We start from the raw sequence: 15,266 nt of genomic DNA on the forward strand, positions 1-15,266 counted from the left end.
AAGCCTCAAGAACGGGACAAGATGGGCTTTACGACGTTTGGCTCAAACCCCCGTGCTCTGCTGCACTGGACACGGGCGTCACGTTCACCTGCTGATCCCGCCTGCTGTAACGCTCACAAGGTGCTGATTTTGCTCCTGGAAATGTAATCTCTCTCAAGGACTCTAAATTCTGGTTGTGAAGATGTTTTATACACAAGATATTGGCAAAGGCACATTTCTAGCCTCTTGGCACGCAACCCTCAAGAGTAATAGGGGTCATATTCTACCCCCAAACCCCACCTCCAGGTAACTCACAGCTGGGAAGCAGAGTCCTCTCTCGTCCCGTGTAGCCTCCAGCGGATTTTAACTCTCTAACACGTTGCCCTTTTAATTCACAGGCAGATTCTACCTTACTCTCTGAGCAGGCTGCCCCACACTGCTCCAAACTCCCCCGACTGCTGGCTCAGCGGGGTGGCTGAAGGCGTTCTGGGGAAGAAGCAGAGCCACAATTACAGAGCTTTATTCTCATATTAATAAAAAGCCCCAAAGCAGATGCCAATGACCACAATCTGGCACTGTGAGTCCCGGAGCCTCCTGCCCATAAATACAGCAAATGGTTTGATTTTGGCCACGGGGCTATCCCATACTGAGCACACCAAAGCACTGTCATCTCCAGCTTCATGATCCAGGAATCCTGGTGGCTTCATGACATCGGCAGCACAGACACGACTGGACCAGCAGCACCAGGGGGGATGGTGGGGTTCTCCCAGCCCCCTGTTCCCATGGCATGGATAACACCAGCCCGGGTTTAAATTACAGAGCAGGAAAGGGGTTAAAGTTTAAATGACTGTTTTGTATATGAATTAATGTAGGTAGCTTTGAGCCAAAATATCTACCATTAATTTTTCCACCTATTTCAGGAGCAGTAAGATACACAAAGTAAAGTTTATTTTGGTACTTGGTATACTTCACTCTCATTAAAAATAAATTAATCAGCAAATTCCTACACAGCTCAGTCTTCTTTTATGTAAATACAACCCAGCTGTAATGAATTACAAGGTGTTATTATCTCACACACACTGTATAATACTTCACACATAAGAGGTTTCTCTGCTTAGCTCAGCTTTCAACAAAAGCATCTTAAATAAACTGCAAGCAAGTTGTTTGGTCTGTAATGTTTTCACAGAGAAGGGATACACCTCACACATAGAGGGTTTCTTTACATGACTCATTTTATAACAAGTTAAACTGAGGAAGTTCGCCTCGGAAAAAAAATAACAAAATGCCTTTTTTATCCACAGAAGGCTCCCTAAGTGTAGATTTAAAAAAAAATATATATATGGAAGGCAGTGTTTGGGAATCGATAGTCTGCATCGCACTGCTCTTCACACGGGGAAGGGATGTCAAATACTCCCCCAAAAAATACACAATAAGAAGAAAGCAACTTCAGATGGAAGAACGGTCACAGCCAGGCACAGTCACACTTTCGCCAGATTAAGGAGTCACAAATTAAGGATTAATTTCACAAATTAAGGATTATCACCTTTGACTTTTGTTTAATGGTTTTATTAGGAATAAATCCTGATATTACAGGGCTCATTCTTATCAAAAGCACACGTGGCACAGAAAACACACACAATGTTACCCAGACTGACATTTATTATGGACTAGGATTTTAGACAGGAGAGAAATGAAAACTGCTTTTGTTACTGACCTGGAAACAGCCTGGTGAACCATCCACCCACACAGGGCACCTGGGCCTCTGCTGACCTCATCAGCGGAGCTCCTGCTCCCCTAATTACTGCCCTGGTGTCACCCTCTGCCCGGCCCTAGGCAGCTGCCAGCTGACAGGTCTGGTTAAAAAGCCCTGGAGTGCTCTGGGGGACACAGGACAGCATGGTCCTGTCCCACCGAGAGCCACGGGCAGAAAACAGGGATGTTCTAGTCATAAAGAAATTCTTACAGCACAACCCTAAAAAGAATATGGAAATATCAGCAAGGCAGACCAAAATAATACCCAGTGCTCTCAGGTAGCTTTTAGTGACAGCCCAGCCACCTTTTAGACTTTATTCTCATGAAAATGGCTAGAGCCATAGGGCTCAGTGGGGACTATGCATTACTCTTTGCATCCTCCTATCCCTGTGCAACAGAGCAGAGTTCCTAAAAAGGATTTTCACAGAAAACCCTTCTGTTAAAGCAATTCTTAACTCCACTAAAGCAAAAATGGACCGTTCCATCTTGATAACAGGCTTTTAAAATACATTAATACATTGAATACGCGAAGCTCAGATTTGCATTCACAACCCTTCAGCGAGCAGAGGAACACCGCTGGGTCTCTACACAGCAGCTCCAAACAAGGCAAAGGACAGAGATGTCTCCTCAAGATGACTTTAAGTCACGGTAAAATCTCTGGTTTCCTAAAGACAGAAGGCAGGTCTTTCAGTTTGTCAGCAAGGACCGCTCAGTGCCATGAAAAGAACAGAGGTTCTCAAACCAACTAGCGTTTATTTGCGGGTGAATATTCAGAAGAGTATGGCTGTCCAATTTGCTACTGAGTCACCACGGACAGGACATCTAATTAAATATTTTCTTTCCAACAGCAGATTTTTCCTTCCTGACCCCACAGCCTCAGCCCAGTTCAGTTCCAGGCACGCTCCCCAGGCTGATCTGACAAACTGATGGAGATGTCAGGCGCCAGCCCCCTCAGAGTCCTTCGTCGTTGTACACGGGGGAGCGGGGCTTGAGGATGCTGCGGGCATCGTTCTCCACCAGTGGCCTCCAGGTCACCTCGCCCGTCAGCAGCAGGTCCTCCCCGCTCAGCGCGTCCAGGTGCTGCACCTGCAAGGACAGGATGTTAGCACAAGGGGTCCCATCGCATGTTCAAGCTCCTCAAGAGCTAGTGCAAGGTGTCCCATCGCCCGTTTGGGTTCCTCAAAAGCTAGTGTAAGGGGTCTCATCGCCCATTCAAGCTCCTCAAAAGCTAGTGCAAGGGGGCCCATTGCCCAGTCAAGCTCTTCAAGAGCTCCACAAGCCAGAAAGCAAGCAGAACAGGGAGATTTTAGCATACTTTGCCATTTGTGTGAGGTAGACCTAAAAAGATAATTGAAGGCTCCTTAAGCGTCATGGGAAGGCTGGGAGATAAGGATCTGCAAATCCACTGGAGTTACCTGCGTAAGTTCTTCTACTACCACCTGAGCTAATGCTTCCTCTGAAAGTTTGGCAACAGGACAAAGAAGAGCCACGCAAAGCTAACGTGAGTCACTTTATCTTCCTGGCAGCTAACTCAGATGACACACTGTAGTACCATCATCCACACCAAGGGCCCTCATAGAAGTGGTTTCACATAGACCAAGGCTTTTCACTATAGAAAAAAAGCCTGACCAGCTGGGAGCATCTGAGATTGGTGATATAAAAGCACATGAGCTGGAGGAGATGAACATGGAATGAACCCTCATTCTCGCAATACAAGAAATATTTGGGATCAAATGAAATTGGGGAAGAGGAAGGAAAGAAGGAAAAGGTCCATCAAGGGTCAGTAAAAGACAAAAACCACCACCTCTGACTCAGGAAGTCTGTGAGCAAAGATTGCCAGGAGAGTTGACCAGGGAAATAGTACACATGCTTGCCCTGTTACTATATTCTCCTCTGGCATCCACTAATAGCCACTGTTAAAGACAGGATCAGCAAGAAATTGTGGGAAAGACCTCGTACACAATGTTCACTGGGAATAAAAGTTAATTTGACAAGGAGTTTCTCAACAGTGGAAAGAATTCACCGATGGCCACAGAGGGTCAGACCAAAGAGCCACCCAAGCACAGGATGCTGTTTCTGCCAGTCATCACCAGGAGATCTCCCAGGAGGAGTTAAGTACAATGCATGCATATAGTGTTATTTTCCTTGTTTACTTTCCCTCTCCCTCAAAATTTGCTAGTTCAGGGATTTGGAGCCTGAAGTGGTGGTTGTGGATTTAATAGCCCTGGATGGACTTCTCTTCCATAAACCTCGTCAGTGGCTTCGGGACCCAGGTGTGCAATTGTAGCATCCCAAACAGCCTGTGGCAACCTTATGTCCTCATGTTTTCCCACCAGGGAACAGCCTTCCCTTGCTCACCTCTCACACGCCTTCAAGATTTCCCAGAACTGTCTCATAGTCTCTCTCAGCTGTTTTTCAGGCAGGGAATCCTACTCACTGCTAACAAAGGAGCTCTTTCATGTCACCCTTACTGCTTTTCTCTGAGCCTTCTTCAGTTCAGTTTTTATCTTTCTTGAAGGTCAGAACCCAAACCATTCACGTTATTCAAGGTCACAAGGGTACCGTGGATTTCCAAAGCGGCACGACAACACTATTTCATTCTCTGCTCCTTCCTTAATAGTTCTGAGCGTTTGTTCTACTTTTTTTTTAAACACTACAGAGTGCTAAACTGACATTTTGATAATACAATTATAATCTCAAGGACTCACTCCCTCTGTGGTAACAGAATTAAGTTTAAAGCTCATCAATACATATGTAAAGCTGGGACTGTTTTCCAAGTGCAAAACCTCAGAGCTTTCTACAGGAGTGACCTGCCCTGGCAGAGCTGTGCCAATCCTTCCCTGTCACGCCACATTCATCGGTGTGACCACTGCTTCCTATCTGATGACTTCTGTCCTGTCCTTTGCTTGAATATACAACAAATTCCCCACTTGGCAGTAAATTGTTCCAAATCACATACTTTTTATATGTGCTTCCTCCCTGTCAATCTCCAGTTTTAAACTTTCCTGCAGCCTCACTGATGTTAAGCATTAACTCGAGTCTGTCCCTCCTGAGAAGCACTCCAGCATTGCAAAAGCACCCTCGGTCCCTTACGAAGGTCAGCCCTTTCCTTCCCACACCATTTTCTCAGACACACACTGAAATACTCCTCTCCAAATCTCTCTCTGGTCCTGAACATAGCACTGGAACCATTAGAGAATGCTGTTGTGGAGGTTCTGGTCTGCAATTCCCTGTCCAATAGGCTACACTCCTCCTCCAGGACCTCTCTTACTCCTTTTCTGCCTTTGGTCCCCACCTGGACTACATCCTACCAACAGTTCCCGGAAACCTGGTTCACAAACCTCCTAAAGGTTGGGAGGACAAACACTACTTGATATTATTTCCTCTGGGTAATTACTGAAAGAAACAGAAATAATTCTGGAAAACAAAATCTTTTACTTCTTTCCCTCAAAGATCATCAGGAGACTTTCAGCCTCTGTGTGTTATTTCATATGAAGAGGATCCCAACTCCACAACACCAAGTATAATTCTACAACAAGCTGCAGCCCATTTCTGACACATTTTGTCACTCCCCTCCATAGCACAGGTCCAGAAAAGCTGAGCAGAATTGCTTTCAATATTCCATTAATTTCTCTGCAGTCATTTTTCATCAAACTGCAATGAATATCAGCCAGTTTTTATCACTGAATATTAAAATCAGTTATATTTATGAGGAGAACTGAGGGAACTGAGCTATACAGTATGCAAGCAATAAAAATAAATATTTAATATTCTAAACAGGAGAAGGAAGGAGTCCCCCTGTGAGCTGCACTGTACCTGTTTGCGCACATACTCCACGAGTAGCTCCAGGTGCCGAGGGTCCTCACAGTTCCTGTTGAAAAGGTTTCTCCAAAGAGCTGCTGCCAGAACATGATCATCAGACAAGATTCCCTAAAGGAAGAGCAGAGGGGGATTAAAAACTGCACGTGAAGAGGGTCTGAACAGGGGACAAGCAGGTTACTCTGCAGGCAGCAATATGGGCTGGCTCAAAGCCCACAGTTGCCACGGACGGTACATATGAAAAGGCATCAACATCACTCTAAGCCCACAGTTGCCACGGATGGTACATATGAAAAGGCATCAACATCACTCTTTCCCAGAATGGAAAAACAACCCTGGCCTTTAATCAATTTACAGAGCAGCCTCTAACAAATATTCTGGCAAGTTAATTCAGAAAAAAAAATCAGGTCAGGGTATTCCTAATGTAGGAGCCAATAACTGCATTTCTATGTTATGAAATCTTTACCATAAAAATTTTAGCCTTACAGAGAAGACAACACAGAATTGTGTGAAGCCCATGGCACGTGGAAAAGAAAAATGAAAGGATATTTAATACAATGCTGCAGAAATGTAGTCAGGACTTTGCTATTTTGCTTTGCTTTTCTATTTTTTCATTCTAAATGAGAAAGAGTGGACTCTTCATCATCAAGAATTATCTAGATTTTTCCAGTTAAATCTAATATTAAATTTGGCTTATACCAGAATCACATCCATGAACACTTTTTATCTAAGTTCTCTTCCACTTGTATTGTCTTTTTAGATTATGCGGTGTTATCACCACATAACTCCTGCCTTCTGCTGACACGTTTGCCAACAGCAAGAGAGGACTTTAAAATATTCAGTTAAAAATAAAAAAGGTCAACATTTGTCTTTAATTTAACTAGACATGTTGTTTCCAAAAAGAGGAAAGAAAAAAAAAAATCCAGTCCCAGGCAGACACATCCTGGCTGTGCTTAAAACTAGATTAAAGACTTGCACACATAACACCATCCACAACTCTAAGAGGTTTACATTTACAAGATATTAATAACGCAAATCACCATGCGAAAAATAGTATCACCAGGTGATTAAGAAGAGCATCTGAACAACACCACCCACTAGAGCAAAAAAATAATTACTAAAAAGAGATGATGTAATTGTATTTTCTTCTTGAAATTCCTGCAGAGGCTTATGCACAGTGGTGCTTCTGCCTCCCCATAATATTAGACACTTCCCATAAACACCCTCTCACATAGACTCCCCATAAATACCCTGATTTCAAACTACAGCTGAGTTCAATGGGATTCAGAGGGAGGAAATGATTTATTGATGGTCGGTGAAGGTGAAGCAGTACAAAGAACGTCCCTCCTTCCTTGTCCCATGGTTTAACTCAATATGTTCCATGCTTTCTTTTTTCTTAAAAGCACTTTAATTCAAGGCATAAGATGATTGCAATAACTAAGACGTCTGCTTCCAGAACATAAAATTTCTCCAAAGACATGTACTGCAAATATTTTACCCATTTGAAGTATTCTGTGTTTATGAATTACATGGTCTGTTTATTCTTGCACATTCTCTGAAAACATCCCTCTTACCTCATCGTATCCAAATAGAGCTGCATAGAAATTTTCTACCATACTTCTCAAATCTTCCTTTAGAGCAACGGAATTAATCTGAAAAATAAAGCAGAAAACCATCAGTGCAGGCTCTAAAAGAGGTGGCAGTAAGAAAGCACCAGCAGTTTCAGTGCGAGCAGGCGAAGCAGCAGCAGCGGCCTGGCCCACAGAGGGGAGGGTCTGGCTGGAGCCCTGGCCCACAGAGGGGAGGGTCTGGCTGGAAGTAACGATGTGGGGGCAGTCAAACATTTCAGAACGATAAAGAAGATGCAATACAGCTCCTTAATTCTGTGAAGAAACCAAAGTCAGGGTTACTCAGAATACACGGATGGCAGAAAAATCCTCAGTGCTGACGTACAGTTACACAGGCAGAGAAACCACGCAGCTGGGGAAAAGAGGGAAGTAACGATGTGGGGGCAGTCAAACATTTCAGAACGATAAAGAAGATGCAATACAGCTCCTTAATTCTGTGAAGAAACCAAAGTCAGGGTTACTCAGAATACACGGATGGCAGAAAAATCCCCAGTGCTGACGTACAGCCACACGAGCAGAGAAACCACGCAGCTGGGGAAAAGAGGGACAGCATGGCTGTCCTGTCAGTGGCAGCAGAGGCCAGGGTAACGAAGGCGACTCTGTATTTCAATTATTAAGCAGGTTTTCCAGCCCTGGATTCATTCACACAGGTCTTTCAGAAACTCGGAGGTTTTTCAACAATTTTTCTGAAGCATGGACTCCGGGGGGACACGTGCTGCTAAAGCACTGTAACACTGGAGACAGAGGCACCATGGCTCCCACTGCTCCTTCTGTTCTTGTCACTGCTGACTCTCACGCAGGAATCACATCAATCCTGTCTCTACAGCATCTCACTAGAAGCTCAGACTTTACAAGTTTTTGACTATGACTAGATTTCTTTCTGAGTTTGTGATGACCCAGCTACTTCCCCCACTGCAGTAAGAGTGGCTCAGTCCGAGCGATGCACTGACTCTTAACTAAATTTAACAGTTGCTTAAATATTTGCTGGTTTGGCCTAAGCCACCCTTTGGCTTCCATAACTGACCCAGGTGAGGCTGAGAGGGAACCAGAAGAGATGCCAGAGCGATGGCTGAAACATCTCGTGAGTTCCTCCCTCATAAAACTGCCCATTCCTTTGGCCTGTACTTTTTACTTCTATCAACAAAATGATTTAATAAATGGTTCTTCTCCCAAGAGCTAAGCTCCGCTCCAACTGGGGAAGCTGCTGCTTTGGATTGACTCTCAGAATCATAGAATTGTCCAGGTGGGAAGGGACCTTTCAGATCATCGAGACCAACCATCAACCTAACTCTGATAAAAACCATCACTAAACCATGTCTCCAAGCACTATGTCAGCCTGTCTTTTAAATCCCTCCAGGGATAGTGCCTGAACCCCTTCCCTGGGCAGCCCATTCCAAGGCTTCATAACCCTTTCCATGTAAAAATTGTTCCTAATCTCCAATCTGAACCTCCCCTGGTGCAACTTGAGGCTGTTCCCTCTTGTCCCATCACCTGTTCCCTGGGAGAAGAGACCGACCCTCCCTGGCTACACCCTCCTTTCAGGGAGTTGGAGAGAGGGAGAAGGTCTCCCCTCAGCCTCCTTTTCTCCAGGCTGAACACCCCCAGCTCCTTCAGCTTCTCCTCACAAGACGTCTTCTCCAGACCCCTCACCAGCTCCGTTGCCCTTCTCTGGACCCGCTCCAGCACCTCAATGTCTTTTTTGTGGTGAGGGGCCCAAAACTGGACCCAGCCCTCGAGGGGGGGCCTCACCAGTGCCCAGTACAGGGGGATGGTCACTGCCCCAGTCCTGCTGGCCACACTGTTCCTGACACGGGCTAGGATTCTGGTGGCCTTCTTGGCCACCTGGGCACACTGCTGGCTCCTGTTCAGCCGACAGTTGACCAACACCCCCAGGTCCTTCTCTGCCAGGCAGCTCCAGCCACTCTGCCCCCAGCCTGGAGCGTCCATGAGGTTGGTGTGACCCAAAACATCAGATCTCTCATGATATCATGAGAGATCTGAAATCCCAAGCATTTCTTCTCTCCAGATCACACACACAACCCCAGTATAAATGACTGGGATAATTCTCTCCGTCCCCGCACACCAGCAGAGCGCTGAGGAGACACTGCATCTTGGAGACAGGATTTACAAAAAAGAGAGTAAAACCAGGATCAGGGGGCAAGCCCCCAGCTCTTCCAGTGACCAAGCAGGGCTGTCTCTGATGTACAGCTCATTGCAAGGCTGACAGAAAGCTGTGAAAACTCATCTACCTCAAATCTGAATACTTACGACATTGCAAACCATGCATCCTAAACGCTTCTTAGTATCCTTAAGAGTACCCACTCTTTTTTCTTCTAATTATACAACAGCTTTTCTATCACAATATGAATTAAGTTTTTGCCAGGCCAGCAAATCTCCAGTTTAAATATTCTTCCATTAAACCACTATCTTTTTTCATCTGTTGATCTTTATAGAAACGCATAGAGTGAAAACACAAGGAAAATTCCTTTTATGTCAGTTACTCATATTTTTCCATTAATATAAACTATTAAAATTCATGCAGATATTTTATAGGCTATCAAGATTTGGAGACTGGTTATTACTGAATGTTTAAAAAAAGAACTAAACATAAGAAATCAGAGGGTTAAATGATGACTGCAACTTCTGTAATGACTTAATTAAATTTTTATTGAGTACATAAACTATGATGTCATTTCTACCCAACCATGCTCAAACTTTCTGTGCATGTCAGAGATCGTGGTTTTTCTCAATAGAACGTACTTCTAAATAAGCTGCACTTCTACAGCTCTAATAAGGGGGAGCAGGTCTCATGTAACACACTCAATAAATTATCCTTCCATTTTAAACAAACAAATTCCATGAGTTATTATATATTTGCCACGCACTTTTTATGACATAATAAAAATGTTACCTCAAGGATTACTTAACACATACTACAAATGTTACAGCAGGCAACTGCAAGGGGCAAAGAAAACAAATAGTCCCATTACAGAGACAAGTCCTGGACTATACATCCCTAGGGAAGCAGCTTTCTATACTGAAAACAAAAAGCAGCAGCTTTAAGTTTGCAAGAAATAGATTGATGAAGGAGATAACCAAGTTAAACAAACAAGGCAATAAATACATCTTAAAAGACAAACAGTTTAAAATATAAAATATGACTTTGGGAATGGAGCAGTATCTTAGGCAATAAAATTACATTTAAAGGAATATTGCCGTTTCTGAAGAATACAATCAGCATTGGTTAAGTACAAACACTGTAGGAAAAAAACCTTTATAAAACAAGAAAAATGAGTATTTCCCAATCAGCAGTTGTTGGAAACACTTCCTCTTTTTAAGCTTGTAGATGTTCTTACCACTGGCAAGTTTCATGACCTGCTTGGTCAAGATTCTGCTGCCTCTTCCACAGTTTGTTACTGAGGAGAAAAACTGCCAGACAATTCCAAGTGAGTAATTGCTAATAACGAGAAAAAAAAATCAGTAACATCTGGAGCTCTGCTAGGGACTTAGCCCCTTTGCCTTCTTTGGAACAACCCATTGCAGACCTGTCACCAGAATAAATTTATATCCTATCGCCTGAAGCGACAGACAGAACTATCTTAGTTCAAAACATGGAATACGTTTCTGGTACATCTCTCACATTGACAAGACCTTTTAAAAAAGGAACTGTTCAGCCAACACACCTTCCTACCATGTCACAACTTTGCATTGAAACACTCCATGATCCCACATTGTGCCTGCAAGAAAACTACAGCATTCCACTACTGCACTTGCGTTATTTAATTGCAGAAACCTCGTCTTCAGCCTCAACAAGTTCAAGATGCACCATTCAACAGCCCCCCGGAAAGGCTTTCTGCTCTATCAGACAATTCACAACATCAAATGATAGAACCATAGAATGGTTTGGGTTGGAAGGGACCTTAAAGACCATCTCATTCCAACCCCCTGCCCTGGGCAAGGACACCTCCTACCACACCAGGTTAATCTCAGTGAAAGTTTTGTATTCTAACAAAATTTCTAGGAAAGTAAGAGCACAGTGTTTTATTGTCTATGCTGGACATGTATGAAGACATCTTATGTATGGGCACAGCTTTTAAAGTGAAAGCTGTTATAGGGTTAGTCCAAATTAACGTCTTTTGTTGGATGGAGAGCATTCTTTTGTAGTGAGTCCCCCCGACTCACCCCACTGTGGGTTACGCTGCAGAGGAGTCTCAGGGTGCACAGACTGGGGAAGGTGCTGCGGTGTCCATGGGCTACATGATTTGAAAGCACTTTTAACTGGAGTTTCTTTCTGTTACGGCTTTTACCAGCATGTGTTGCACCCTTAAGCTACTTTAACACATTAATCCATCCATAAACTATAAAGCCAGAAGGGACACTTCCAACTGCACCTTGTACAAGCGCTAGTCATTGAGTTTCATGCAGCAATTCCTCTCTTTAGGCCATAAGTTATGGTTGAAGTACATTTTTTTATGAAGATATTTCAGCCAGAAGAAATGATTAGATCATAGAACCTGACCCTCTGCATATCACAGACCATTACATTTCCCTGGGTTCCCTCTGTACTAAGCTCAGTAAGTTGTGTTTGGCTAAAGCATATCACCCGCACAGTCGAACATGTGTATCTCATTTCATATTTGAATTTTCTGGCTTAAGTTTCTACCCCCTTATTCTCGTTATACCATTCCTGCTAGAAAAAAAAGCCTCGCCTGTCGAATGTGTTTGCTTCTGTACCTGTACCCAGTCGATGTGTCAGCGCCATCATCTCCCCAAGCCCAGATCAGGCTCTTTAAGGGCAGGTTTACAGCGGGTGTGCTGATACACCACATCACCAGCACGCTCCTGGAGTGCTCACAGCCATAACAGCAAAGCAGTGGTTTATGCCCATACAGTAAAAATTAATTCAACTCTTGTGCAAAACAAGTTAATGCAGGTGTGAGCACACGCATGTGGTTAGGAGTGAGCCCACTCTGGGGACTCGTGTCAGCCACGCTGAGCGGCCATCAGCCCACTCCCAGGGACACCTGATGGCTGGGGCATCCCACACTGGCACAACTTCCCCTAGGGAGATACAGGACAAATCCGTCATGATAAAAAAACAGGTCTCTCCTCAAACATCTAGGCTTTTTTACGCACCTTCTCTCAAGTTGCATTTGGAAAGAATGACTTAGAATATATAGGTTATATTAGTTATAAGTAATATATAACCACATATAGTTATATATGGGCTTTTAAAGTGTTTGCTGCCCTTTTAATAAACACACATGCCATTAAATTGGAAAACCTGCACACAGCCCTTTTATTTCCTCCAATAACATAACTATTACTTCTAGGACAGTAATTTTGAAAATGACTGAGACTGTAGCTAGGATCAAAAAGATTAAATTAATAAACCAGATCTATCTCTGTAGTGAGGGGCCAAAAAGGCCAGTTCCTTCAGGCAATTTCACATAGTTGTGAAATGACAAAGATATTGCAGAAATTATTTTTCCAATCTTCGTTTTTTGAGTCTTTTATTAACCACTCTGTTACTTTGTCTGCAAACGAGCTTACTGGCTTGTAATTAGCTACAGCTGTGAGTCCCAATATACTTCAAAATATTTTTTCTGATAAATTCTCTAATTCTAATTAAAAGTAAGTAATTTTGTAATGCGCCTCAGATAATTACCTTCGGAGAATAGTCTTTAAAGCTGCCTTCAGTGTTCAGTGACAACCTACTTCAATATTGCATTAACCCAGGCAGAAGCTCAATGTCAGATTGTATCAGAACCAGTTCCTGCCAAAATCTCCAATCCACAAAAAGAACATGTTAATGGCGAAAGACTTTTGCCTGCTCTGTTCCTTTCCTAACAACTGCCCAGTCATCAATAACACTCCTTACAGCATGCTCATTTCAAGCAGACACAGAAAAGCAAGTTATACAACATTATCTACATATTTCAGCAAAACCAGGTGTCGCCCTCAGCTGCCCAGTGCCAGGGAAAGGAGGTACATTTTTGTCTTGCAGCCTGGCCACGGTCACAGGTACAGATGCAGAGCAGATCACAGTACAATCTTAACTGCATTCAATACATGGGGTTTTACTCTGAACTCCCCCGTCTCAGTAGGAGACAGCTGGCAGTGCTCACTGACAACCTCTCAAGAGGAAGATGAGGAAGAAGAGGTGAAACCACTGAGCTCTGGCTGGTTGTGCTGGTTCTCTCGAAGGGCAAGCAGCTGTAGAGGGCTTTTCCTGTAATGCCTCTTAAAAACCCTCTTGCTAAAAGCCTAAAACTGATCATGAACATGTTTCTGAACACACCAGAATCAAGAATTCAGTCTGATAAACTGAAAGGAAGTTACATGACCAAGTTTAGGGGAGGCACTTGGAGAAGACAGTAGTGAAGGGAAATAAATGAAGGTAGATATTCACCACGAGCACTTACAGAGATCCTGTAAAACTCCATCTCTTTATGGAGATAAACCTCAGGAAGAGTCCCACACAAGAAACACTCTACTGGGTCAGACCAAGGGTCCACCTAATACAGGATCCTGCCTTCAACAGCAGCCAGACGCTGAGAAAAGAAAGACAACTACAAGCTGATGTACGCTTCCTCCAAGTGTTCTCCCACCCAACTTCAGCTCAGGACAACTCCCACCTAATACAGGATCTTGCCTTCAACAGCAGCCAGACAAAAGTAAGACAACTACAAGCTGATGTACGCTTCCCCCAAGTTTTCTCCCACCCAACTTCAGCTCAGGACAACTCTCAACCCTTGGTAAGTGTTTATATAGTAACCTTCAAAAGGCCTCTATGTCAAGCAACTTGTCCAGCAAACTCTCTGCATCCACACTGCGCTTCAGCAAGAAGAACCCTGGTCTCCTGCCTGTGAGGAGAGCCACAGCTGGTGGCTCCCTGCCAGCTTCAACTGGTGGCCCAGTTTCTTCACTGGATGAGACAGTGAATACACGTTGCTCCATCACCTTCTCCTGGCACTCAGGATTCTGAGAGTCCATTGTGTGCCCTGTGATGGAATCTGCCCATAAAAAAAAGGCTTAAGATAATAAGTCAAGAGCAACAAAATCACCGGGATCATAAATTACTAAACTAAATCAAATGTATTGGACAACATTTAATAGGGCTGCAGAGCATGAAAGGTGGCATCCGTTCTGAAAAGTACTTCAGCAGAATCAGGTAAGTAGAAATTAGGAGAAAATACAATAATAAATGAAAATAACAATCACAGATAATTATAACCAGTAATACTCAGTACTGATAAAGGTACTAGTAGTAGGTGTTTAAGAAAAATTATGAAATTTCTATAACAATGTGCACACGTTCAGAAGTTACAATTCCAGAAATGGATCTAAAAGAGATCTTGTGGAGAAATCTCAAAAAATTCAGGACATTAATTCAATAGTGAAGAAAAAGACAAATAAATTGTAGGAATTGCTATGAAAGCATCACAGAACAAAAGAGGAACCGTATCTGCCATAAATCCATAGTGTGCCCACATATAAAATGCTGCACTGATTTATTACCTCTTCATCTCAGAACAGATCTAAAAGAAATAGAAAACACACAGAAAAGACCAAGGTGATCAGACATATGAGGAAACACTAGTTATATTCAGGACAAAATGAGGAGGAAGGTGATGGAGAGGTAAAATCATGAGTGGTATCAGGCAGGTAAACAAGGAATTACTATTCATTGTTTCTCAAAAAAAAAGATGTAGAAAAGAAACCAATGAAATGACCAAATAATACTTCAAATAGAAATTAAAAGTACTTTCTCGTGCAACACAATTAAGTGGCAGAAATCATGGCTGCAGGACATTAAAGAGCAAAAACTGTGAAAGGGGTAAAAAAGGGACAGCACATTCCCAGAGATTCTGTTAGCAGAGACTGAACCTGATGGTTCCCGTGCGACCCTCCTGGTGGCAAACGCCAAGAGAACAGACCAGAAGAAACACCAATACACAGTTCTGTTTCTTATACTTTTTCCCAAGTATCTCCAGCCATTGCTAGCCATAGTACACTGCAGCTTCATCTGCCATTAGAAAACTGACTTCTGAGTAGGTGTGTTTAGTTCATTTTTTGGTATCTCTG

At 43.3% G+C, this 15,266-nt stretch overlaps 1 protein-coding gene across 1 annotated transcript in view; it reads right to left on the reverse strand.

Annotated features, from left to right (window-relative positions):
• Positions 1-1,515: 1,515 nt before the first annotated feature.
• LOC106898212 (ubiquinol-cytochrome-c reductase complex assembly factor 1) overlaps positions 1,516-15,266 on the reverse strand; it is a 71,760-nt gene continuing 58,009 nt past the window's right edge. The window contains exons 8-10 of the mRNA XM_014959327.1: positions 7,125-7,202; positions 5,548-5,661; positions 1,516-2,817 (exon numbers count right to left, since the gene is read on the reverse strand). Of these exons, the coding sequence (XP_014814813.1) occupies positions 2,683-2,817; positions 5,548-5,661; positions 7,125-7,202 (327 nt within the window). The 3' untranslated portion in view covers positions 1,516-2,682. The remainder of the gene's footprint in view (positions 2,818-5,547; positions 5,662-7,124; positions 7,203-15,266) is intronic.

Source organism: Calidris pugnax, unplaced genomic scaffold (genome assembly GCF_001431845.1).
Source record: "Calidris pugnax isolate Ruff unplaced genomic scaffold, ASM143184v1 scaffold409, whole genome shotgun sequence".
NCBI lineage: Eukaryota > Metazoa > Chordata > Aves > Charadriiformes > Scolopacidae > Calidris > Calidris pugnax.